At 38.6% G+C, this 25,324-nt stretch overlaps 1 protein-coding gene across 1 annotated transcript; it reads left to right on the top strand.

Annotated features, from left to right (window-relative positions):
- The first annotated feature begins 1,359 nt into the window (after nucleotides 1-1,359).
- castor1 (cytosolic arginine sensor for mTORC1 subunit 1) lies at nucleotides 1,360-23,250 on the top strand. The gene is made up of 9 exons (XM_084946998.1): nucleotides 1,360-1,703; nucleotides 7,576-7,646; nucleotides 11,488-11,681; nucleotides 12,262-12,397; nucleotides 15,028-15,151; nucleotides 15,651-15,761; nucleotides 16,943-17,025; nucleotides 17,646-17,740; nucleotides 22,199-23,250. The coding sequence occupies exons 1-9, from the start codon at nucleotides 1,546-1,548 to the stop codon at nucleotides 22,268-22,270; spliced, it is 1,044 nt and encodes a 347-aa protein (XP_084803124.1). The 5' UTR covers nucleotides 1,360-1,545; the 3' UTR covers nucleotides 22,271-23,250.
- Nucleotides 23,251-25,324: the final 2,074 nt, after the last annotated feature.

Here is a 25,324-nt window from a genome sequence, read left to right as displayed (position 1 = left end):
TAGAAATATCCTTTATTGTCCCTAATTGGGGAAATTCACATGTTTCAGCACCAAAGTGACAGGCAGATACAGATTCTCACAAAAGTAAAGAATATAAAATAAAAAACAAGAAATGGAAAGCACAGGGCAAATTTACAACGTAAGAAAAAAAATACTGTATAGTTATTAAAAATATACTCAGGCTCAAAGAAATGTGCAGCTGAGTAGGATGTTTTGTTTTTGTTTTTTTTTTACTTTTTTTACAAAAAGTTTTTTTACAAAAAGTGCTGTGAAAAGTGCTTAAAAACAACAAAGAGAGGCTATTTACAGGAAATTGAAAAACTGTGCAAATAACAGCAGTGATGCAAACAACTTATTGTGTTCATTGGGATCAGTGATGGATACAAAGTCTAACAGCTGCTGGGAGGAAGGATCTGTGATAACGCTCCTTTGTGCAGCTAGGATGCAGCAGTCTGTCACTGAAGGAGCTCTCCAGTTCTGCAACAGATTCATACATGGGGTGGGAGACACTGCCCAAGATTGATTTATTTTGGCCAGAGTTCTTCTGCCTCCTACCACCTGCACTGGGTCAAGGGGGCATCCTAGAACAGAGCTGGCCTTCCTGATGAGCTTATCCAACCACTTCCTCCCAGCTGTAGATAAGTTGCTGTTCCAACAGACAACACCACAGAAGATGGATGATGCCACCAAAGAGTCAAAAAAAGCTCTTCAGGAGCACACCCTGCACTCTAAGAGATCTCAGTTTTCTCAGCAGGTAGTCTGCTCTGACTTTTCCAGTAAAGAGTATCAGCGTTGTGACACCAGTCCAGATTATTGTTCAGGTAGGGGTACACCCAGGTACTTATAAGAGTCCATTATCTCAATGCTAGTTCCCTGGATGTTCACTAGTGTTGGTGTGGTTGATCTGAAACCCATCATCAGCTCCTTGGTTTTCACTACATTGATCAGTAGATGATTCTGCTGGCACCAGGCCACTGTCTGTACTCTGGGTCATCCTCAACGTTGATGAGGCCTGCTATGGCAGAGTCATTAGAGAACTTTGGTAGATTTCAGCATGAGTAGTTGATGGAGGGGGGAAAGCAGCAAGTAATTATATTTAAAATGATACTGATATTGTTTTGTTTACACTCTTATGAAGAAAATGTAAATAATTGTAATAATAGTAATAGTTATAATTATTGTGATCTTTTGTTTTAGTTGTGCATTCAAATCCGACAATATGACAATATTTGATGGCTTTTATTTTTGAAAACAAAACCGGAAGTTGTCACAGCTCGTTTCACACACACCCTGCGTGCATGTGCAAAGCATCGGCATAAACCTGTAGCTTTAAGAGGAGGGGGCGTGTCTTTTCTAGGGCTGTCCCTTTATTTGAATATACAGTAGTTAAGCGGGGCTGGCGTCTGGTTGCGTCGCATGTTTTTCTCTTTTCTGAGAGAAGCACCAGCGTGACGTGGGTTTTTTAGTCGGCGGAAATACTCATGACCTATGTCTCTTTAACATTTGAATGATATCATCCAGCTAGGAAGGCGTCTTCTCCGCCGCATGCAGAAACAGAGCAGTGGAGAGGAACTGCTCGCAACCAGAAATATGGACCTGCACATATTGGACCACAGGCTGAGGGTCACCAGTATATCCAAGAATGGTCTGGTGAATTTCACACACCCACTGATAAAGCTGATATTTCTCCGGAACAGGACACGGTAAGGAGATTCATTGATCGGGCCAGATGGTCATGTCGCTTTGCTTTACGAATCAGCTTTGGTAATCCAGTACGGATATATGAGATAACCTACAGCGCCTCTTCATTCACTGGGTGGCCGAGCTATTACTGGGCGATTTGCCTGCACATGCTTTGCCTCCATGAATCATTCACAACAGTGCATGTAGATGCAAAGAATTGCAGTAGCTTTTGTTTTTAGACATTCTGTTTTATAGTTGCATTTGCACAAAAATCTGCAGCATTTAAACTGAATTTTTGTGCCCTGCATACCTTTAATACGCGATTCTTCCAGTGAGCACAAAATCAGCTTTAATCAAACTACTTCAGAAGCGTGCAGTACCGTTGTGTATTTTGGTTGGATCCCGTCTCTCCGAAACAAACTTAATACATGACATCCTGCGCTCGAAACCAACGTTCAGTCTGCAAATTTTTCTGATCTCACCCAGGCATTAGTACCATTTTTCTGCTAATCCCTGGATATCCCTCCATTGTTATGCAATTGTTTATTCTTGCGGCTGGCCCACGTATAAATGACCAAAAGAAGAGATCGGCATCTGTCTTCAGACCACCATGATATAGGCCGTGCGGGGTTCAGCTGCAGCTCTCGTGTTGAGTAACAAAGAACCTGTAAACGACTGTCTAGAAAGCGCTTCCTTATGTCATCGCCTTTCTGGATTCTGAAATCTGTATATCACACCATACTCTGAAAGGTTCTTATGATGTACCTTATTTTGGCTTCCTCTTAAAAAGAGGGCAACTTTTTCATTATTTGGGGCAGATGGGCAGTAAAAGTGCATTCTTACAAGACCATAGAGAAGTTACATCTAACATAAATCCATATGTCAAATTCATCTCTGTACATGCTCGATTGATTTCATCAGTACTCGGTTGAGTATTGGGTAATTTAATAAGTTTGACATGTTCAAACTAGACACACTGTGTCATGATGACTTATTCTATAGTACTGTAGAAAGTAAATAACATGTCTCTGTGAATAATCATAGATGTGTGGGATTTGTGTGAGGAAGGCATTGGGCAACCGGTTAACAAGAAAATCCATATAAATATATAGTTACTTTTAAAAACTCACTTGAGAGGTATAAACATTTTTTGAACAGGTTTAGTGAAGCATTCAGTATATGTTTAAAAAGTAGGCGAAGCACTGAATAAACCAGAAAGGGCATTTTGATCATGCTTTGGAGTTATGTCACCATTGTTTTTCCTGTTTCTTTTTCCATGAGCAAGAGGGATTTTTTTTATTTTTTCCACCTTTTGGTCAAATACTAGGTGATGCGGAATGGGGAGTGGTGGTGAAGTTTGTTTTTAGTTGCTTGATTTCAATCAGGGAGCAAAAACAAGCCTGATTGCTCCGGGACACTTTTAGCCATCTCCCTTTTTCAGGCCTCTGCTATTCATTTGTGAACAACTCCCTGCGCAAAGCGATTTGAACGCAGCTCTGAGCAGAATTTTAAGGAGGTAATCACATGTGGCATAGTGGATTTTTCTTCAGCGTCCATTAGCGCTGGAACTTACTATGCCTATAGTGCAGAGGCTAAAAGTAGCGAAAGGAACACTTTTGCCTTGTCTACAAAGAAATATTCATATGATGGAATAAAGTTTGCACTATTAGCTACAATATTACTCTGTAAATGTCAGTGTCATTACCAACTTAAACATAAATGTCAAATACTCTGTTTTGCAGAATATAAAATATCTAAGTTATCAGTGAATTCTCCTAGAATGGCTGAAAAAATGTGCACCTTGGGCTTCTAAGCCATTCTAGTCTTATTAGTATTCTGGTTTTGTCTTTAGTAGTTGTTTACACTTTGTAGGTAGAGTAATAAACAAAACTCAGCATCAGCTCAATATATTGTTCTTCCTGAATTGTGGATGTAGCCCCGTAGGCTCCACACAGTCCTCCTTTCTTCTCTTTGGCGGCTAACTAACAAGAGCATGGGTTGGAACAATACTTCAGCCGAGCCAGAAACCCGGTTGGGAGTTTTCCACTTGTCTGCTTCAGTGATCTGTCAAGGTTGGGGCTCCCACTCCTCCTGTTTACAGAGGACTTCCCACACCCCGTACCCACCCGCCTTTATGAAACGGGGGGGGAGGAAGCCCGAGAGAAAACTAAGAATCTTGTTTTCATAAGTTGCTAAGGTAGTAGACAACTTGTCGTGCTGTGATCATAGGACTTGAGTCGCTTGAGGCTCATTCCTCGCCCTTGAGCATCAGTTTTCTGTGTGCTTATCATGTTTTCTCAGCTGGAGCATCAGTTGCAGGCCCAGTGCCGTCACCAGCCCTCACTCCCTAAGTGCTGCTACCACCCGTTGTTTTGTGCAGCTGGATCAAAGTCCAACCTCTTGTGTGCTTGGTTTTCATCTTCCCCACTTGGACGCTCCCTCGCTACCCGTTGCTTCCTCATCTCTTCTAGTTATTTTCATCTCCTTCTCTCAGTGTTCCTTCTACTTCAACAGAAGCTTATTTTTCCGACCCATGTTACTGGATGCTGTACAAAACATGTTTGGGGCACTGACTTTGCTTTGCCACTGTAGATTCTTTGCCTGAATCTACAGTGGCAAGCCTGCAAATGCATCTGTGCCACTGGTGTCCACCAAGTTATGAACAGCAATAACTCTTTTTGTTGAGTAGATTTATTCTTTGAAGGAAGCTGAAAGAAAATATACTTCTTACTTTTTCTACAACAGTAGACGTCAAATTGGATCTTCCTTTTGACTTCATAAGAGGTCCTTGGCTGTACTGACTGCAGTTCTGCAGTCTTCATGTGACCGCAAAAACAATGCAGTGCAAATGGTTTTCCAGCTTTCTTCTTAGTGCATTATATTGCATAGATGTATAGGTGAAACATCTGTCTTGCATGTACTTTGCAAACAGGAAACCAAATATGCACACTTGTTTCACAGATCGTTCCCTCAAACTGTCAGAATGTTGCTGAGCTGTGGCTTACTTGGATGTACAAAGTCAGTCTTCACCCTCTGCTCCAAACGACACAGCACATTCATTTGTGCACTAAACGTTGCCGTTTTTACTTGCAGGAAAGCTGCTTGACATACACTAGCTGCAGGAAACTGCTTGCTAGGGAAGGTGAGGGGTCAACAGGAAATGAGAGATGTATTGTAACACAATTGGCTGGCTGAGCTTGCTAGCAAAGCCGGTAGTTACTGTTAACAGCATTCTCTCTGCCTCTCTCTTTGTCTATGTGGCGTGATTGTCCCATTTCATGCCAGGGATTACTTTTTGCTGACTCAGGAGTTAGACTGTCTCTCTCAGGTTTTGGCTGTAGTAGTCTAAGCTGACTGATAAGCAGAGGAAGAGGAATGTATCTTCAGCGACATTGTAAGAATACAGGAATATCGCACTTCCTTGTTAGGGTTTCAAATGAAACAAAGAGATCTTCGATTTAGAAACTGCTTTTAGGTTCTCCATCACTAAAAATAAAAACACTCGCTAATGAGGCCCCTGCTATAGCCTGACTTCTTTCTGGCAAAACATTTATTATCCCCCATTGTTAATCCACCAGTTATTAGCAGATATCTCCTCTCAAGGGTATAAGTATTAACTAGTTCTAGCTAAAATCTGGTTCCATAATTGCCAGGCCATCTAAATCATATGCTTTCAAGCTTATCAAATCCTTTCAGTGCTGCTTTTCTGACACTTGCAGAGGAGCACAAAATAATGACATCTGACCTGTGGCAGTGGAATTTGCACACCTGAAGTTTTTGGTTTTTAGGTCATTGATCAGTTGCTTTGGTCTGCCATTTGCTTTTGTTGTTTTGTTTTTGTTTTTTCAACACAGGACATTAAATAGGGACCAAATATTGACTTATGAAGAAGAATCAGTAATAATATTGGTGTTTAATGAAATTCCAGAAATATCAACCCCTAATCCTTTGTTGCTTTGTATACTCATAGGGCACTTCATTGGGTATACCTCTTTGTCCCTTTTGCCTTCAGAACTGCTGGAAGCATTCCTCAGAGATTTCTGTCCATATTGTGACATGATAACATCATACAGTTGCTGCAGATTTGCTAGCTGTACATCCATGATGTGAACTTCCTGTTCTACCACATTCCAGAGCACTCTGTTGCATTGAGATCTGGTGAACGTGGAGGCCATTTGAGCACAGTGACCTCAGTTTTCAAGAAACGAGTCTGAAATTATTTGAGCTTTGGTGGTCATAGAAGGATGGACATGATGAGCAACAATATTTAGGTAGGCTGTGGTTTTTAAATGATGTTCAGTTGGTAGTAGAGGGGCCCAAAGGGTGCCAAGAAAACACTCTCCACACCATTACACCAACATCATGAGCCTGAATTGTTGATAAAAGGCAGGATGAATCCATGCTTTCATGTTGTTTACACCAAATTATGGCATTATTCATCCAAAGAACTACACTCGCTTGATATTTTCTTTTTTTTTTTTTTTCTGGGAGAGAGCGTTGTGGGAAAATTCCTGTAGATCAGCAGTTTCTGAAATATTCACATTTAAAATCCCATAAATCACCAATCTTATGCTCTGTTTGAACTTGATGACATTGCTAAATGCATACACTTACTACCAAATTATTGGCTAATTAGACATTTGTGTTGATTAGCAATTGAAAAGGTGTACCTAATAAAATGGTTGGTAAATATATATGCCAAGATTTGGCTCTTCAGTATGAAGTTTCAAGTTTATCTATAGCAGCCTAGAAGACAGTGTTTACTATCACATTACATTCTGTGAGACAAACATCATCAGCTGAGCTTTGAAGGACAGAGCCAGGCTACCTGTGTTTCCACCCCAAGTCAAGCTTGACTTCAGAAATGTTTGATTGTAAGTGTTAGAAGCCCTCCAGTCCAGAATGGCACCAGATATGAAACAAAATGACAACAGTTTAAACTCAACACATCACAAGTGTGAACTGTGGCTGTTTTTCTTTTTAAAGAAGTGCAAATCTTAAGTCTAGCCTGGCCAGTGAAAAACTAAACCCTGCTTTGTTTTGTCAAAGTTCATATTAATGTTTAAGTAGACAATAGAAAGAGTTATGCACAGATCAGTTCTGCTTCCCTTTGAATTCTTTACTTGTTTGTTCTTTGAGAACGTACCAGATTGTTGAGGTTTTTTTCCTCTGTCAAACCACACAAAATCCTATTGGCCTAGTGTTTTTTTTTCACAGAGACACCATTCAGTAGGACTGAACATGAGCCACTGAGTCTGCCTTTTTACAACAAATAGCTCAAAGCTTGGTGAAGAGATTACTTAAATTGTCATCAATGTTCTGTCTTGTTTCATACCAGCTGCTCTTTTCTTCATAAATTGTTAACCCTGTTGGGCTGTATCAGCAGGCAAAACGACACCGTTTTCAAACATTTAATGAAACTGACACTTTTTTTTAAAACAAGCTTCAAGAAGACCATAAAGATGTAAACTGTTGCCCATGGTTCATCCAGTTTTGAAAAACAAATTTAATTATAGATGTGTATAAACAATCTAGTGACTTTTAAGCTCACATATCTCCTTTTAAACTGTGCTGCCCAGACATTATTTGAAAGGAGCGTTTGTCAGCCAAAGCAGTGCCCCAGTTTGGTATGTTTCCCCTCCATTTGCTATAGACAATGGAGTGATAGAAGCATAATATAGACCTTTAGGCTTGTGATAATTAAAGGACATCCGGTCCTGAACCCCATGTACATATTGGTGAAAAATTCCATTTACTTGTTAAAGGAATATATTGAACCTCCTTTTGTTGGTTGCAAATGAATAACATGGCCTTTTTTCCTGTTTCTCTTTCCCCTCTTCTCATCTCCTACTTTTCATTTTTTCTAATTTTGTGCCTCCTCTCCTGTTTCAGATGCAAGTTCTTTAGTCTGACTGAGACTCCAGAGAACTACACAGTTGTCCTTGACGAGGAAGGATTCAAAGGTATAATACCCTTGTTCATTTGCATTTCTATTTGGCAGGGGGTTATGTTTCCACATTTTAGTACCAACTGAACACTGTGTGCAGATATCGATAAATGTGTGCTATGTCTAATCTTTGTAGCATATCTGTTTGTCAGCCCGCCTTATCAGAAGAAAAATAATCTACCAATAATGTAAAAATTTAGGAGAAAAAGAGGCAAAACGCACAGACACGGTCTGATAAACAATGTAAGGAAGCTACTGCTGATTCCAGTAAAAACACGATTTGGAATTAGTATGTATTCTTGAATTGGTCCACAACATAGGGCTGTGTTGTTTTAGCGGTCTAATGTTGCTTCCTTCCTTTCTTGTTCAGCCTCACAGATATCACGCGGTAGAATGGTTGTAGACTTAAAACTGTGGAGATACAATGAGAAGAAAACAAGTCTTGTAAACTTAAATGATGTCAATCGAGCAAAAAAAGTGTTTTTCATGCCCTCCCAAAGAGCTTATGCAACTTTGCCGTACTTCCAGTTTCACAGGAGATGATCTAATTTATCACTGATATCAGTGAATGAAAGAAGGACTGACAGTATAAAGCATCACTAAAGTGCTTTAAACTCCCTGCCACATCTTAACAATACATTCATATAGCACTTTATTCTACTCACTTTAAGCACTTTATCAACCCGACAGCCACGGCCAATTTAGATTTACCAGTGAACCTTACATGCATGTCTTTAGGATGTGGAAGGAAGCAGGAGTACCCAGAGGAAAACCCACAAAGGAACCCAGCCAGGGTTCAAACCAGAGACTTTCTTGATGTGAGGCGACAGTGCTAACCACTCCACCACATAAGGCTGTTGTCTTTGTGCAGTTCATCTAATCGAGGAGTATAATCTGTTGCATACACAGACAGGTAGTCCATGGACGAGTCGTCGTTTGGTTTGCCTAGATGCCTGCACAGAGCCTCACACTTACCATCTGATGATGAAATACACAGCACCACATAACCTACAGTGGTCTAATGTGACTTTGCGGGGGAAAAAAAGTTCAGTTTATTTTGCTGAACTTTGTAGAAGAAGTAGAATCTTGTGTAAAATAAATTGTTAGAGCAATTAAAAAAGGAAACGCAGCACTGAACTTTTCCAGACACCACGCAGAGAAGGTGTGTGTGACAGCACCTGCTGCCATCTCCCTGGTACAAAGTCTTTGTAATGTCAAAAAGAGCCCGTGTGAATCTGTGAATAGACCAGTTGTCCAGAGAGTTCAGTGCAAGCGAATGGACGTCATGTGTCCTGCCTCTTACATGCTCTACCTAGGCACCACCTCTCAGCTAAACCATGTGAAGTGTTTCAAGTAGTGAAAACAAAATCTCCCATTGTGTTCTATTTGTGAGAAAATCCAACTTTAGACAATGCCTGGACCCGATTATCGCAACATTGTTGAAGTTCATTTGGAAAAAACAACTTTCTGATCCCATCCAGTGCTTTTGCTGCCATTTTTGTCTCGTCCTTTAACACAAATGTAGTTGTTAAAGGCATGTACTGCCTCGGGGTTCTCCATTACTCTCCTCTCTTGCTCTCCTTCTGACGGAAAACCTATTTTAAGAGGTTAAAGCTGGTGTAGTGAAGCCGCAAGGGGCTTCCTGTGACAAATTATGGCGACCAGAACATTGCTTCTTTTGAAGGGTATAAAGAAACAGAAAGGGGAATATTCACTGCAGGAGGTAGACAACATTTAATTATGTTTTACGTTGTGAAGGTTTCCCGAAGTTCAAATCAACGTGCATTTCGAAAAGTATTCATGGATGTGTTTTTGTTTTTTAAATGTTTATAAATAGTTTATGAAGGGTTTGGCATAAAAGATGAAAAGTTACAACATGCAATTCCCAAACTTGTAACCTGAGTATCTCTGCCTAAGCTGTTATTGCACAGAGTTCAATGTCTTGAACTCTGGGCAGTCAAGACATTGTATTCAGTTGCTTTTTGTCACAAAGCAGGTTTATGTAAGAGTGCTGCCTGGGTAAGGCGTGCCCACAGAGTTGCTGTGAATTCTTCTGACATTTAATGTTGCTATTACGTGGGCAGAACGTTGCATGGACTGAAAGTAAAGACTACGTAGCGTATGATCGAACTGCATTGGATATATGTGATCTTGCATAAAGCTCATTGTGATAATGTTGAGAAAATTTCAGGAGTAGTGTGAATTTGTGAAAAATCTAGACTGTATATAAAAGATGGTTGAAGGTGGGCTTTTTTTTGTTGTTGTTGTTTTTGTTTTGTTTTTTTATTCTCACTGTTGAATCCCTTTGCATAATCGCCTCCACCTTCTTTTTGTTTTTTGCAGGGGGTTGTAATCATATTTGAACAACAGGATGAATTCCTTATGAGCTAGTAAGCCTGGATGGGTGCGTTGCGCAAACAGATGCCTGCTTTTTAGCATTAAGTAACATACAAATGAAAGGAAATACAGTTTTCCACTGGAGCAAACACTTATTAGATTGTCTGTTAGACAGCTGATCATACGGCAAGCCATATTAATTTTGATATAATTGCATAATTGCAAAAGTAGCTTTAGAGAGTAAAACTTTTGGGCTGTAAAAATTGTGTGGGCCCCGCCTCAAGTGGCTACTACAGTTTTCGGCACTTCCACATTAGCCCCAGTGGTTGCCACTACCAGTCAGTGTCCACTTGGGTCTTATTTCAGGACAATATATACCACCTTTCCATTTTGATCCAGAGAGTTAAATTACAGACATGCGTTGCGAGGGATCATCTATTTTAGCTTTGCCCCATAAAAGCACTGGTAGCAAGTCCCACTCTATGATCAAGCACTTGCTGTAGTGGTGCTCACATCTTATTTCACTGCTGGCCGTTTGCGGTGTAAATAGCGGGGACATGTTAGGTCTCTGTGGCAAAGGAAGAGAGAGCAGGTGGGAGAGAGAAAGTGTGGGTTCAGTGTACAGAGCAGCAAAAGCAACAGGAAGTAATTTTTTAACACCGCCTCGTTTGCAGCCTCACAAAGATACAGATACATCAACAGCAGCAACATTTTAAGAATCCACTTTGCTGCACTTGATCCTAAAGTAGATTAAACTGCTACTGTTTGTGGAACTCATGACTGATCCTCTGAGAAGCTGTGCGGTTGCTCTATTCGAATTTTGAATATTTATCAAATGTAAAATATTTACACAACATGTACGCTCAGTGTGTTTTCAACGGCTATGCTGCCAGCTGCAACTTCTGAAAGTTTTGCACTTTTTTGCAGATTGAGCTTTATGAGAAAATTTGCTTGGTTTCCTATTAGTGTGACAGTGGCATCATTATTATTTTCTTATAGATAAGTTCTTTTCTTTTTTTTTTTCTTTTTTTTTTTGGTAAAACAAAAACATGGCAACAAATGTAAATGGAAGCCACCATGTTGGCAATTTTTAAACAGCATCTAGGCCTCTTAAGTCAAAGCACTTCCACAAAAGTAGGACAGATTTTCTTAAAAAGTGAATTATTAAAATCTATGGCACCAAGGCAGTCCTGAGTTTTGAAATATCTCTGCTTAAAAGTTCCAACACTGCATCCTATCAGTTCATCCTGACCATTTCTCAATCTGATTTCTCAATCTACAGAACCCCCCCCAGACTCGCCATGAAGGGAATACTGAAACATGCAACATTTTCACAGCCTGAGTAGTACATCAGCAGCATTTTAACAGTATTAATATGTAGTTGGGTCCTGCTGGACATTGAAATAAACACTAGCCAAGGGTATTCAATTAATATTAGCCTTTTTTGTTTTCTTTTTTAATCTATGCATCCTTTTTGTTTTTTGCTTACCAATCATCTTTACTCTTATTTGTACCCTTAGAGCTGCGGCCCTCTGAGCACCTCCAGGTAGAGAGCGCCATCTGGCTGCCACTCAACGTGGTCTCTAATGGCAGTGCCTCCAGCAGCTCTCAGGCTGTTGGCGTGACTAAGATTGCCAAGTCGGTCATTGCACCCCTTGCCCAGCAGCATGTCTCTGTTTTCATGCTCTCCACTTATCAGACTGACTTTATCCTGGTAAGCACCATCTATTTAAATCTGCAAACATTTTTTTATCCATTTTTATTCTGCTTGATTACACTCCAGTCTTATTAGCTTCCACATCTTGTTTAATTAGCCGCTCTAAACTATTCACGGTTGTATAATTTGGATAAATTTTTTATATTCTAAATGCAATTTTAAATGCATTTTTAAAAAAAAGTCATCCTGCAATTATGCACTGAAACCTTTTGCTACTACTGAGTTTTGCCAGATAAAAGAAGCCTGTGTTTGCATTTTGTCCATTCACCAATTCGGCAGTTAAGGAATTAATCCTCAACAGTGCTGAGGACACTAAAAAGTTACATATTAGATGTGAAAAGTGTGAAGTGGGCACAAATACATAACACCTTGACAGATGTTTGTGTCAGCAAGTATATTAATGTCTCACATGCTGCTTGAGCTCAGGTATTTCCTTAAAGTGAGCGAGTGTAGTATCCTGAAACAGCATGACATTATAGACATAAATGAAATGCTTATGGAGGAGGTGTTGCATATATTTAATCGATAAGCTGTCTTACTAGTGATGTTTATTTTCAACAATTTCTTTGTTGTGTAGGTGAAAGAGAAAGACCTGTCTGTGGTCATCAGCACACTAGAGGAGGAGTTCAATATCTATAAGGAGGAGGGAGGAGAGTCTGTTCCTGTGCATTGTCAGGATGTTTCCAACGGCCTCCACAAGAACGGCAGAGAAGGTACAGGTCACAGGGCTATTTAGTATGGATTTATTCATTGATCCAATTTGTCTCAGAGGAAGTACGGACATTAAAATGCCAGAGCACCACCTTCATTAAGGCCGGTGTCATCAGGTGACTGTTTTACAGTCCAGGTCACAAATCATTAAACGACAACTGAAGAATGATTTTATCTATGGAAAAGTACTTAAAAGCAGTTGTTTTTTTCATTCCACAAGCATCTTATTTTAGAAAAGTCTAACACATGCAGTAGTGAGTACACTGCAAATATTGTAGCAGCTTCTGCTGTGAGCGGTCTTGCATTCTCTCGACTAAGGTCAGACCAGAGGTGGAAAGTAACGAATTACATTTACTTGCGTTACTGTAATTGAGTAGTTTTTTTGTGTATTTGTACTTTTTAAAGTCATTTTTCAAGTCTGTAATTTTACTTTTACTTAAGTATATTTTTTAAAAAGTATTGTAGTTCGCTACGTTTTCAATCACACCCGTTACTGAGTAAATTAAAATAAAAATAAAAAACATTGCGCTTCGGAAATACTGCTGGGAATGATGGGTAGTAGAACAAATTGGCGCTAAGGTCACGTTAAAGATGGAGTCTGACATCGGTGTTACGGATCCAGCGAAAAAAGAAGCCCCGTCGAATTCTGCTGACCCTGAATTCGAAGAAACCGATGTGAACCCCTGGCCGTATTTAAGGGACCATTTCGGCTTCAAGTGCAAGAAAGGCAACAGCTTTATTATGCAGTGTAAGCTGTGTTTGCCCAGAGAGACCGAGTTAGCAGCTTTTAAAAATTCCACATCAAACCTGCGCAAGCATGTAGAGGTAAGTTAAATACAACTCGTACCGTTATGGTAGCAAAAAGGCTGTGTTCAAATTAATCACATTAAGTTAAGACATCTGTGAAGAACACAGATAACGTTGGTTGGTACTAGCAACTTGCTGTAATCGGGCACGTTGTTGTCCACGCAACTTACATTTTTTTTACTGGGTTGGTAAATTGCTAAAAGAAAATGTGTTTACCTACGTTTTTCCTGTTTGTTAATAATAATAATTTATTTTAAAAAAATAGTTAAATTAAAGACAGAAGCGGCTACTTTCTTACTTAACCCACATATGTTCACACTGCAGGCAAAAGAATAACAGAGCGCTCACTTACCTTAGATTAGTCAAAGACAGCTGACTTCTGTTACTTGTTAATTAGCACTTGCAACCTCCCGTTAACTAGCCTGTTACTGTCCAATAAAAAAAAAAAACACGAGGTATATTGGTATAATTTACCAGCGGTAGCTATGTAATGCATTGATGTCTTATTAGGGACGTCAAAAAACTTTCTCTCAAACTTAACACTGCCTGCCTGCCTCAGCTGCCTTCGAGCGTCTCTTTAGCTGTGCTGGACTACTGTTCACTGCAAAGTGAGCAAGGATGAACTCTACTAACTTTGAAAATCAACTGCTCCTTAAAATTAACAGGAAGTTCAGAGAGTAACACTCTAGGATGGATACAAAGGAACTTTATTCTAGAGGTACAGTAGGGCAGGGCCAAGTTTAAAAAATTAAAAAACATTTTTAAAGCAGCTGCCGTTCAGTTCAGGACTTGTTCTCTTATTTGACAGTTTAGAACACATTCTCATGTGAAAGAATGACATGGTTTTGTATTGAAAACACTGTGATACCTGACAGTTTGGTTGATTGGTTTGGTGACCATTATCCATTTTCATGTATAGACTTGCAGTTTAACTGCCACTGCACTTTAATTTGTAAAGTTTTTCTTTTCACTAAAAAAGAACTACTTTGAGATTTTGCACTACTCAGAAGCGGCTGTCCTCCTGCTGACAGAAAAGTAACTATGTAACTTTTACTCTGAGTACATTTTAAATGAGCTACTTTTTACTTGAGTACATTTTTAGACAGGTAATTTTACTTGTACTTGAGTAAAATTTCAGCAAAGTAATAGTACTTTTACTTGAGTAAAATATTTTAGTACTCTTTCCACCTCTGGGTCAGACTAACATTTGTGCAACCTTACACAACTCAATTTGAATGTAAGGCAGCCATGTGAGCCCATGCAAAGTCATTATTGATGCATCCGTGTCAGCGCTGGCATCACTGCTGTTCTTTGATATTTTATAACTCAGCAGTGCTGCCACGATGCTGTACTGAAGAAAGAGAAAATGCTACAGAGAGAAGCGAAGTCATGATTGAAAAGACAGCAACCAACTGGGACATACAGCGCTGTGCAAAAGCCTTGACTAACCCTCATTTCCTTATATTTTGCTAGGAAAATGTGAAGTATGTGCAGTGATTTATTAAAACATGCACAGCATTTTAGGCAAAAACAGAGTTTGTACAATACGAATGAGCTTGAAGGTCAATATACACGTAGAAGCTGAAAAGCTACCACATTTATTTATTTTTTTTAACTTTTGTTTTTAACAATAGAGAACAGTAACAGAGTAGATCCATAGATCAACAAAGATCCACTGAAAAAAGGATTTTTGTCTTAAAAGACAATTTATTGTCTAGAAAAATTAGAAAAACCTGTGTGCAATGCCCATTTGTAGTAGTTCCATTCCAATCCTTCCCATTTTTACGGCCTTATAAATAGGTTAACACTGTGCTTGTTCTTGCAGCCATTCAGCCTACAGTTCACCCGGTTCTGATCCCAAAGAACCAGTTTTGTGTCATGTCCCTGGATCCCGATACACTGCCGTCCATTGCCACTACACTCATCGATGTTCTCTTTTATTCCAGCAGGTGACGTTTAGTTTTTGTTTTTAATCACTTCACTGCAATACCTGTTTTAAAGCACAAGGTGGCAGCAGAAGACTCAAAGTAGAGTTCAGTTGTTTTTGTTTTATTGATGGTAGTATGAATTTATTTCATTTTTTTCTTTGCAGCATTGCTTTGATTGTGTTTAGATTACCATTAAAGTGAAAATTTATAAAGTATTCTTATTAATTTTAGGACACGCTTGAAACGAAGACACTTATAGCATATTTTATACTAAATCTAAGCTGATAAAGACTGCTTTTATTCTGCATACATATTTTTGTTTAACATGTTTTCACGTCTAATTCTCTTAAAGTAAGACCAACATTTTTATTTATGACTTGCTTTTTTGCTCTGTGCTTGACAACTGTAATAAATGTGTGGCTGACGCAGTTTGTTATTATGGTGTCCTTATTAAAAATTTAAAAAATGCTACTGTCTTTCTGTCTCTAGTGTTACGTTTAATGTGTTTCCTCCTTTTCAGTCCTAAAGAGGACCCCCAGCCAAGTCCAAGCCAGGATTGTGTTAAATTCTTCTCCTTCTCCCTCATCGATGGATACATCTCACTGGTGATGGACACTGAGGCTCAGAGACAGTAAGCAATCTAAATTTCCCTCACTTGATTTTAATTTACTTCATGGTTCTTTGCTGGCATCTATGACTTTCTTGCTTACGATGTATGAACAGGTATAACCCCTCAGGTCCTCTGGCACGAGTTATTCCAAAGTTCTGGATTAAATCTTTAAGTCATATGTTTTTGCCACTGAACAGTCAGAGGACTTGAGAGCCGAGGTTATTAAAGTTGAATAAAACTAAAGTGAAATCAAAACCGTTTTAGCTAGCTGAAATAAAAATACACTTAAGAAAATGTTACAACTAACTAAAATGCTTTTATGAACTTGCCAGACAAAATAAAATAAAAATAGACAGGAATTGACCTTAGTTTTAGTTACTGTCAGTCTGGATAAATCTGCCAACATGGCCTGCCTGAGGAGCCTTTGTGAACATTTATTAGTGCTTGCTGATGTGTTCATGACTCTTAAGTCCACCTGCCTTTATAAAGTGTTTGAATTGTTAAATCTATTATGATTTTCCAAAGTCTTTAGGATTAAGTTCAGAGGTTTTAGGTTTCATTTTACAAATTGTCTAAATAATTTCATTACAGATCATGAAGGCAAAATATATTTTAGAGCCCTTTAAAAAGAAAAATCCTTATTTTAGTATATTTTTGTTGTTTAATCTTCGGGTGGCAGCCAGAGCGTTCTCTGGCAAGAGACAAAGCTTAGTTCATGGTTCAGTCCCCCACATAAGTAAACCCCCACAAGTAAACTCATGCTTGATGAATCCAGACATTTCGAACTGAGTCTTATTCTGGCTTATAAGTTGCTTAAGTTGCTTCATGTCTGAAGCACTTTGAGCTGCACATGAATAGGTGCCACATAAAAAGTTTGCTTACTTGACTGAGTGCACTGAAGGCTGCTTTGAGTTCATAGCAGGTTTTCTGTCTTCTTAATGTCTCAGGCACAACACAGCTTATGTTGTTTGACGCTGCTCTATTTGATCATTTTAATGCAGGCGTTTTAAGCCAAGTGTGGACAATTTAACCGCATTGAGTCCGAAAAATAATGAATGTCAAACTGAACAGCAGTTGTTTTGATGTTTTCTCAGCTCACTGCATTGCTGCTTTTGCAGTATTTTATCTGGTGATTTCTACAGGATGTTTTTCCCCGCTACATTTCTGACGTAACAAATCAGCGTTTGATTTGTGTGCTCCAGGTTTCCGGCCGATCTTCTCTTTACCAGCTCTTCCGGGGAGCTGTGGAGAATGGTTCGCATAGGAGGACAACCGCTGGGTTTCGGTACGATATTTTACTCATTCCTCAAATGTTTCAAAATCAGCCATATGTGTTATTAAGAGGTAAGTCTGTGCATTTGGCTGTATCCGTCTTCACTTATCTCGACAACCGCAGATCTAGTCCACTTCCGATTTGGCAGGTAAGTAATTAGGAACTTGGTGATTGGTGGAAGTAAAGACTACTATGCTATCACACTTTCACAGCGACTTGTAGTAGATAAATATAATATAATATACATTATACCTATGGGGAAAAAACCCCCTGCCTTTAATTGTCCCCAAACGGATGTTTTACTGTGCTGACCAAATTAGCGTAGCTGATGGTCGAAGCCACTTTAATTATCAGGTTTTTAAATGCTTAACAGACTTATGATTGATTGGATTTACCATAATCTTTGTCACCAAAAACTTGTTCTGTCAACAGGAGAATGAAATGGGCAGGCAACACTGTGTTTTTTCTGTTTCATACTAAATAATATCCAGTCTTGCCAGTTGATGTGGAAACTGTTAAATTAAAATGCTCATTAAATTTACAAACAACTGAACCCTCATTATTTATTTATTTTTTATTTCGTTTGATTATGATTGTGCTACTTATTCTCCTTCTCTCGTTATGTTTTATAGATGAATGTGGTATAGTTGCCCAGATATCGCAGCCTCTCGCCGACAGTGACATCTCTGCCTATTACATAAGCACCTTCAGCTTTGACCATGCTCTGGTGAGTCCAGCATTTTGATCACCTTAAATTATGAACAGTCTCAATCTGACATGTCATGGGTTATGCAAATAAATCGTACAGATCACATTTGTGATTAATAGATAAATACGCCACACAAACTTAGCAAAATGCAAAATCACTTCTTGTCAGAGTTAAGATTAAGCATAAAAACAGGATGCAGATGTTTGCCTTTCGAGTTGAAGTCACTAACTTTGTGTTCAGTCAGTGATATATGCTACTAATAATGTGATCATATAGATTCAACTAAGTCTATAATGTGAATCGTTATTCAGGCTATGGACCACGATTCCATCCTAAAAGACTATTGTAGGGTCAGATCCCAAACCCTATAGGCTAGGCTGCTACACTTTTTGCTTTGGATGCTTAAAAAAAGTGAAACTTAACTCAGTTTTATATCTCAGTATCATTTTTATTGTCTAAAGACTTCAGGTTCGGATCTGTGTTGGTCACATTAAATGTCACTCGTGGAAGCATTACTCAGCATGCTTAAACTGGTTGACTCACTTAAAGGATATTTTGTGCAGTATATTTTTGGAAATTTAACATTTAAGTGAAATTTATAGAGGTAAGTCCTATATCACACTCTCAAAGCAAGTTTGTTTTTCTTTCCTCCACAGTTTATTTTAAATTCAATGTGTAAGGTTACCTGTCCCTTACTCAGTCTGCCGTATTAGCCTCCACACACCTGAACCTTACCAAGATGAAGGTGATGGTAGCTAAATTGACTCCAAATATGATGCTGAAACTCTGTACTTTCCATGTGGTTTGATAGCACATCAAAATTTGACGTGTCTTCAAAGATTCATTTTGATATGCACATTATCGTGCCTGTCAAAAATTGGTTGCATTGAAATTGTCTATGTGGCAGCTTGGTAAGCAAGTTATCTGCATTCTCTTGAAAATTACTAAGAAAGCTTTATCTGGCTCATTTGTTGCCATTTCCGAGAAACCTGCCTGTGAATCAACAAAACCAAGTTTCCCCTCTACATTTAGGCAAGAAATGCTTTTTCTCATGGTGTCTGTAAAGTGAGTAGAGAGATCTGAGGTAAACCACGTATGATATTGCATTTCTCTACTGCAATATTAGACTTCTTATCTGCAGCTATAATCCAAATAAAAAAGTAGCTGTCTTGTATAAAATGTAAATGAAATGATTTGAAAACCTTAAGAATCTTTATTTGAGAACAGTACAATAATATAATAATAATAGTATACACCAATGCAGCGCCCGGGGAGCAGTGTGTAGGGACGGTACCTTGCTCAAGGGTACCTCAGGGTAGCCGTTCAGTGGAGTTGAACCCCCGACCTTCCGATCATGGGGCAACCACTCTACCTACTGAGCTATCCCTGCCCCTTGTGTGACAACAAAGTGTTGTTTTTAATTTAATGAAATATGGTGAAAGGCCAAATATCAAACAACTAGTTAAATTTGTTAGTAACATGACTGGGTATTTAAAAAATAAATACATAAACTGACTCAGTCTTTCCAGACTAAAGATGTGGAGAGGCCCCCTACTCTGTAGAAGACTGCATAGGTGAATAATTCACCAATGAAATAAATAGTTCTCAACTATTTATTTTAGTTAAAATCCTTAAAAATAAAGGTATTGAAGAGGTGCAATCTTTGGGTGCTTAGGCAGCACAGCAATTAAAACAGACAAGATCTGGTTCTGGAAACCAGGATGTCAGGGATGGGCAACTCCAGGCTTCAAGGGCCGCTGTCCTGCAGGTTTTAGATGTGTCCTTGTTCCAAGACAGCTGATTTTAAATGGCTAAATTACCTCCTCAACATGTCTCGAAGTTCTCCAGAGGCCTGGTAATGAACTAATCATTTGATTCAGGTGTGTTGACCCAGGGTGATGACTAATACCTGCCGGACACAGGCCTTTGGGACCTGGAGTTACCCACCCCTGCAATACATGGATTAGAAAAACGTAAAAAATAAATAAATAAATCTCATAGCTCCCACAAACACAGGATCAAATTTGAAGAATGGCAAAGAAAAATGCAGTGATCTTGAGCTAATTTTAATTTAGACACGTTGTCTAAGGAGCTTGGAAAGAAAAGTGTCCGGACTTCTTTAAGTTGCTTGAAGTTTCACCTCTCATCCGAGAAGCTTCTTCAGTTGTAAAGGGTCAACTATGCGAGTGTACCCCCCCACCCCCCACCCCCACAGAGGCACAATGGACGTCCTAATGATCCTCTACCTGATCACATGAGCCAAGGTGTGAAAACTGGTGTAGGTCATAATCAGCCAAGGTTTCGAGTAAACTCATTTTGAAACTAGTGTGTGATCCGTGTGTGTGGGGTTCCAGTAAACTTCAGGGTTGACATTTCCATTCCCTTCAATGCCCACGGCACAGTCCAGGAATGGCAAACAACAACAACAAACTTTATTTATAGAGCACATTTAAAAACCAGCGGTATACCAAAGTGCTTAACATAAGAGACAGAGAAGTAATTATTATTAGTATTATAAGGCCTTAGCAAAGTATCAAATATACTCACAGGTCAATGCCACTAATACACAGGGGTAATATAAAATAAAAACATAATAAAAGCACAAGCCATAAAAAAATATGTATAAGGAAAAATAGAGTAGGTTTAAGAGTCAGGTGCGAGCATTAACAAGCAGGAAAGGCGAGATTAAACAAATAGGTTTTTAACCGTGATTTAAAAGATTGGATGGAATCGGACGCCCGGATCACAATCGGAAGGTTATTCCACAACTCTGGTGCAGCCAGGGCAAACGCCCGGTCACCTCTAGACTTCAGCCGAGATCTAGGCTGCACCAAGAGTAACTGAGTAGATGATCTTAATGCTCTGGCAGGAACATACGATTTAAGGAGTTCCTTAAGGTAGCTCGGTGCTGTGTTGTTGGTAATTTTAAACGTAAGCAGCAGTATTTTAAATTGGATGCGGTATTTTATGGGTAGCCAATGCAGGTCAGCTACAGTTATCCTTTGTCTTCCCTGGTGACCTTTATGTTTTTATCCACAGTGTTTATATGAGCAGTGAAGGATTCAACTTCTTGGGTTTTGAAGAAGACACTTTACAATCCCTTTATTCTGTTCTTATTTATGGTATGATTTATACAGTGTCCCATCTCTGTATGAAACAGGGTTATAAATTTTTAAATATTTGTACAATGTTTCAATATAACATGGATGGGTGTATGGATGACGGGAGTAATAACCAAAGTCTTAGTCACGGAACACTATTGCTTTCCGTTCTGTCACTGCAATCAGGTGCTATCTTTATTCGTGAACCATAACCACACTGTTCTGTTAATAGCAAAGTCTTGCAACTTTAAGAGAAAAAAAGTAACAAAAAACGCTTGCTGTGACGTTACAATGACGTGTGCACTTCTGAGAAATTCTTTGCATTAGTAGATAATCGCAATCCTGGAATATTTTTCTGCTATGTCATCCAGTTGTAGTAGTTGAGATGTATTTCTTGCCAATGGGCACCCTTTATATGGAGCAAACAGAGGGTGTTTTGATGGGGAGTGGGGTAATGCCATCGTTACATTTTTTTTTTTTTTTTTTTTAAGAATTTTTTTTTTTTTTTTTTTTTTACACTGATGAAAAGGATTGAAAGTCATGTTAAACAACACAGCAAGAGGTGCAGTGACTCTTTCACATTGCTGTAGAGCAAAATCATTTTAATTCAACCACACTGGAGGGTTTTCGAACACGAGTGACCCGTTTAACGTCAAGCCAAAGTATCTGGTCATATTTAAGACTTTAGTAGGCCGCTCCAAAGCCATTCAGAGTGGAGGTCCTGGTGCCTTTCAGATAGTTGTGTTCCTGCATGATTATCATTATATATTATTAGCATTATCCCCTAATAAAGGAAATCATTTAAAACTGCACTTTGTATTTACTTGCGTTATTTTTGCATAATGTTGAAATGTGATTGAATCTGAAACAAGTGTGACAAATATCCAAAAACAATTAATCAAGGGGAGTTTTCAAAGCACTGTACGTCAGTAGACTGTGTGAAAGAACATGTGCATATGAGATGGTGGTAGGTCAGCACCTTTCAGTGAATTTATCACAATCATTTTATCTTTAACTAAAGTAGATGGGCCAGTAAATGTCAATTGATTTCATGGAAGTTAATCATTGTGTAAGCTCAATGTTTTGGTATTAGGAACTGTAACTTTACTGTTTTGGTTGATTCTTAGCACTGTGATCAACCTTGTCTGCATCCATATTAGGCTAATTTAACTGTAACAAAACAGTTGTTACACTACCTGCCCAGCAGAAAACACTGTACAAAGTGAGTCCAGATTTTTTTTTTTTTAAATGAGATAACAGAAGCAACCACAGTATTTCCATCATGTCAGCTTTATAAGATTATAACACAATAAAGCTGTTCTTTAAGTTGCCAAGCAATAAATGTAATAATACGTATTCAAATTTTTTTTTCTAGGTCCCCGAAGAGGACATAGTCAGTGTGACAGACATGCTTCAGCACCAGAGGAACGAACCAGCCACCAGCTGATTTCTGAAGGACTGATAGTTCTTGATGATCTTGGCTCTTTATGTCCTCTTGCTCCAGTTCTAACAGCTAGAGGTGTCAGGCCAGCAGAGAAGGAGACTAACTCTGTGCCTAGATTAGGACTGCATTGCCAGCAGTATTAACTACTACAAATTTGCCATGAACACCGCAAGCGCTTTTCTGTGGTGCGTGCACACAGTTTGTATGCGAGGCCTCCTGTTATACCTGTCGAGGCAGGATGCACAGGATGAGCCTTAGGGGGTCCTCAAGCTGACAAATGCACATCACAGTACACAAACACTTGAAAACGGACACAACCACACTTTAGCATTCGGTTTCACAAGCTGAAAGTTGGGCTTGAGCGTGTATAATAGACATGTATGGTCAGAAGATGAATTGTTATTAAGAATTGTTTTGCAGCATAGACCAGAATACACTCAACACACATCTTAGTCTTCCAGTGTGGTGTTATATTATAATATCATGTCAAAGCAACAGTTGTTTTGTTTGTGAGGGATTTTTTTTTTCTTCTTTTTTCATTTAAAGACCATTTGCAAGTATTGCTGTTTTCATTTGTGCTCAACTGGAAGTGTGTAGCTTGAAACGCAACGCGGTGACAAACAATCATTTGTAATTATCATGCAAAAATGCAACTGAGAATTTTTGGTTTTGACAACAGAGCTCACTTGTTCTGGTTTGAGAAGAAATATGTTGATTCTTGTGTCAAAACTACCACAATCTCTGTAGGGGGCGACCATTTCTCCTTTTTTAAAAAATAAATAAATAAATAATGGGTCAGCATTTCTTAACCTGAGGTCAATAACACTATGTCTTATTTTTATTTTTTTTGTTTTTTTGCACAATAAACTTTGTATCTAGCTAATATCACTTAGATCGTTTTTCAGTGGTACAAATGCATTTTATACAATTTCAAGTAAAATTCTTTTTGTGCTGCTTCAGTTAATAAAAGTTCTTCAAAATAAGTTCCATGTTGGCTTTGGTGTAAGTCATTCCAACAAGTACTGACAACAAATGTTGCTGTCATTTGTCCTACATGATGCAACTGGGCCTGTATTAAGTAGCTTTGATAATAGTTATTTATGGAAGGGGGGTTTCTTTTTGAAGAAACAGTTGAGACAGCTGAGAGGCGAAATGTGGTGTTCTTTTGGTTTTCATTTTAAGAGTATTAACAAACCTAAACCAACACACTAAAAAGTTCTTCCCAGCTGGAGGTGCAGTAGGGCTCAGATCAGTGATATTCCTGTTGTGGCTGTAACAGGAGCAATTACTTATAAAGCACATTGTTGAAGATTTTCTTAAGTTCAACCCAAATCAACATTGAACAGGCTATTGGGCAAAAATCCCGACTTTGTTTACCTGCAGGAATTTGGTGTTTAAATGCTCATCGCTGAGTTTAAATTCCAAAGATGAAACCAAAGCATAGCTTGTGTGTATTTGAATAAACAATAATATTTATTAAACTGATTGTTGTCCAAAGGTGACATTTAAAAGATAAAAAGTGGAGGTCCCAGAATGGATCCTTAAGAAATAAAAGAAGGCTGATCTGTAGATCTCCTAGCAAAGGGGGGGAAAAAAGAGAGAGAGAGAGTCTGTTGCAGGTTTGCTCTGATCATTTTTGTTAATCACTGACTGAACTATACACCTGCTTTACTGTTTTTGTAAGAAAAGTTGAAGAAAATGCGACAAAAGAAACATAACAATTTTGCTTAAGACAACTTTTGAGCTTCTTCTCCACCTCTTCTTTAAGGTTTTTCTTTTTCTCTGTAGGAGATTTTATTAAGCAACACCAGCAGCAACATCGCCGCAAACACAGCACCATGCTTTTCTGCTAAAGCAGGCTAAGTCTATTCTTGTCTGACAGGTTGGCGTCTGCGTGACGTCTTAAAGCTTCAGTCATAAAGGGAAATTTGTGGTTGGAAGTTACATAAAACTATGATGGGCAGGTAATATCAGAAAAACATAACAGACAAATATGATTTTCTTTTTACTTGACACATACTGGGTGCAGTTAATGTCCTTAATAAGACATAAATTCAAATTTTTTTTATCAAACCTATTTACACAATATTTCCCTACCTTTCTGACTTGTGTCCCCTTTAAACAGAAGTGGGTACTAATGAGTCTTTGTCAAAGTTTGAATATATTATTTTAATTACATGGGATTTTCTTTTTCCTGTGTTTACTTTCAAATGATTTATTGTTGAGCGTTATCCATGTTATCCAACTTCTGTTTAAAAACCTGGCCTATATAATGCAAGCCACATCGCATGCAGATGGAATGTTTTTCATGCTCTGATATATTTTGAGGATTTTAGTTATCTGAGGTCTATCTGACCATTGTCACACCTCTTGTGAAATCATATGATCCAATAATATGTCATAATGTGAATGATGTTAAAAAAAAATTTGTCATGGAATTCCTTTGTATGAGGTGAATGTGGGTGTACGTGGGTGTACCTAAAATGCAATTTAAGCCAGCCTACCAAAGCAAAGTTGCATGTTGCTGTTTTTCTTTTGTATGGTTTATCACGGACCACTGAGGATGAGAGTTAGTACTGCTACTATGGGTTGTAAACTCAATAGATCTCTCCTGCACTATGGTAAATATTTTTTTATTATTATTTAACAAACACAAATTTGACATGGTTAGGCCATTTGATCAACAAATACAACTGATGCTACACAGTTTCATTATTACATCAGGAAGCCTCATATACTACTCGTTTAATCTGGTTGCATTATTTTGGTAATTTTACAGTTTCTTGTTTAAGAGAACATTGTCAAATTCCATTTGTTTTTGTTTTTCTTCAGCAATCCTCTTGATCTTCCTGGAAGTTCAGTGGAGTCCTGTGTTTTCTGCTCCGATTTGTCCATTTAATAACTCCTGTGATCATTTGAAGAGAACCAATGACCTTGCCAAGTTATTCGAACTCGAAGCAACTGAGCTACTGAATTTATCTGTAAGTACCATCTAATTAATCTGCTGTCATATACTCTTTGCATGATTGCTGTAACTATACATGGGACATTCTGTAG

This window comes from Perissodus microlepis, chromosome 12 (genome assembly GCF_051167445.1).
Source record: "Perissodus microlepis isolate ML-2025 ecotype Zambia chromosome 12, ASM5116744v1, whole genome shotgun sequence".
Lineage (NCBI taxonomy): Eukaryota > Metazoa > Chordata > Actinopteri > Cichliformes > Cichlidae > Perissodus > Perissodus microlepis.
This window is presented reverse-complemented; position numbering and strand designations above follow the sequence as displayed.

What these genes read in the sequence shown, in the direction of transcription:
- castor1 (XM_084946998.1), top strand. Translation starts at nt 1,546, where the DNA reads ATGCAGAAACAGAGCAGTGGAGAGGAACTGCTCGCAACCAGAAATATG. An exon ending in TGACGAGGAAGGATTCAAAG is followed by an intron (nt 7,647 to 11,487) that starts GTATAATACCCT and finishes TTGTACCCTTAG; the next exon opens with AGCTGCGGCCCTCTGAGCAC. An exon ending in CCACAAGAACGGCAGAGAAG is followed by an intron (nt 12,398 to 15,027) that starts GTACAGGTCACA and finishes TTGTTCTTGCAG; the next exon opens with CCATTCAGCCTACAGTTCAC.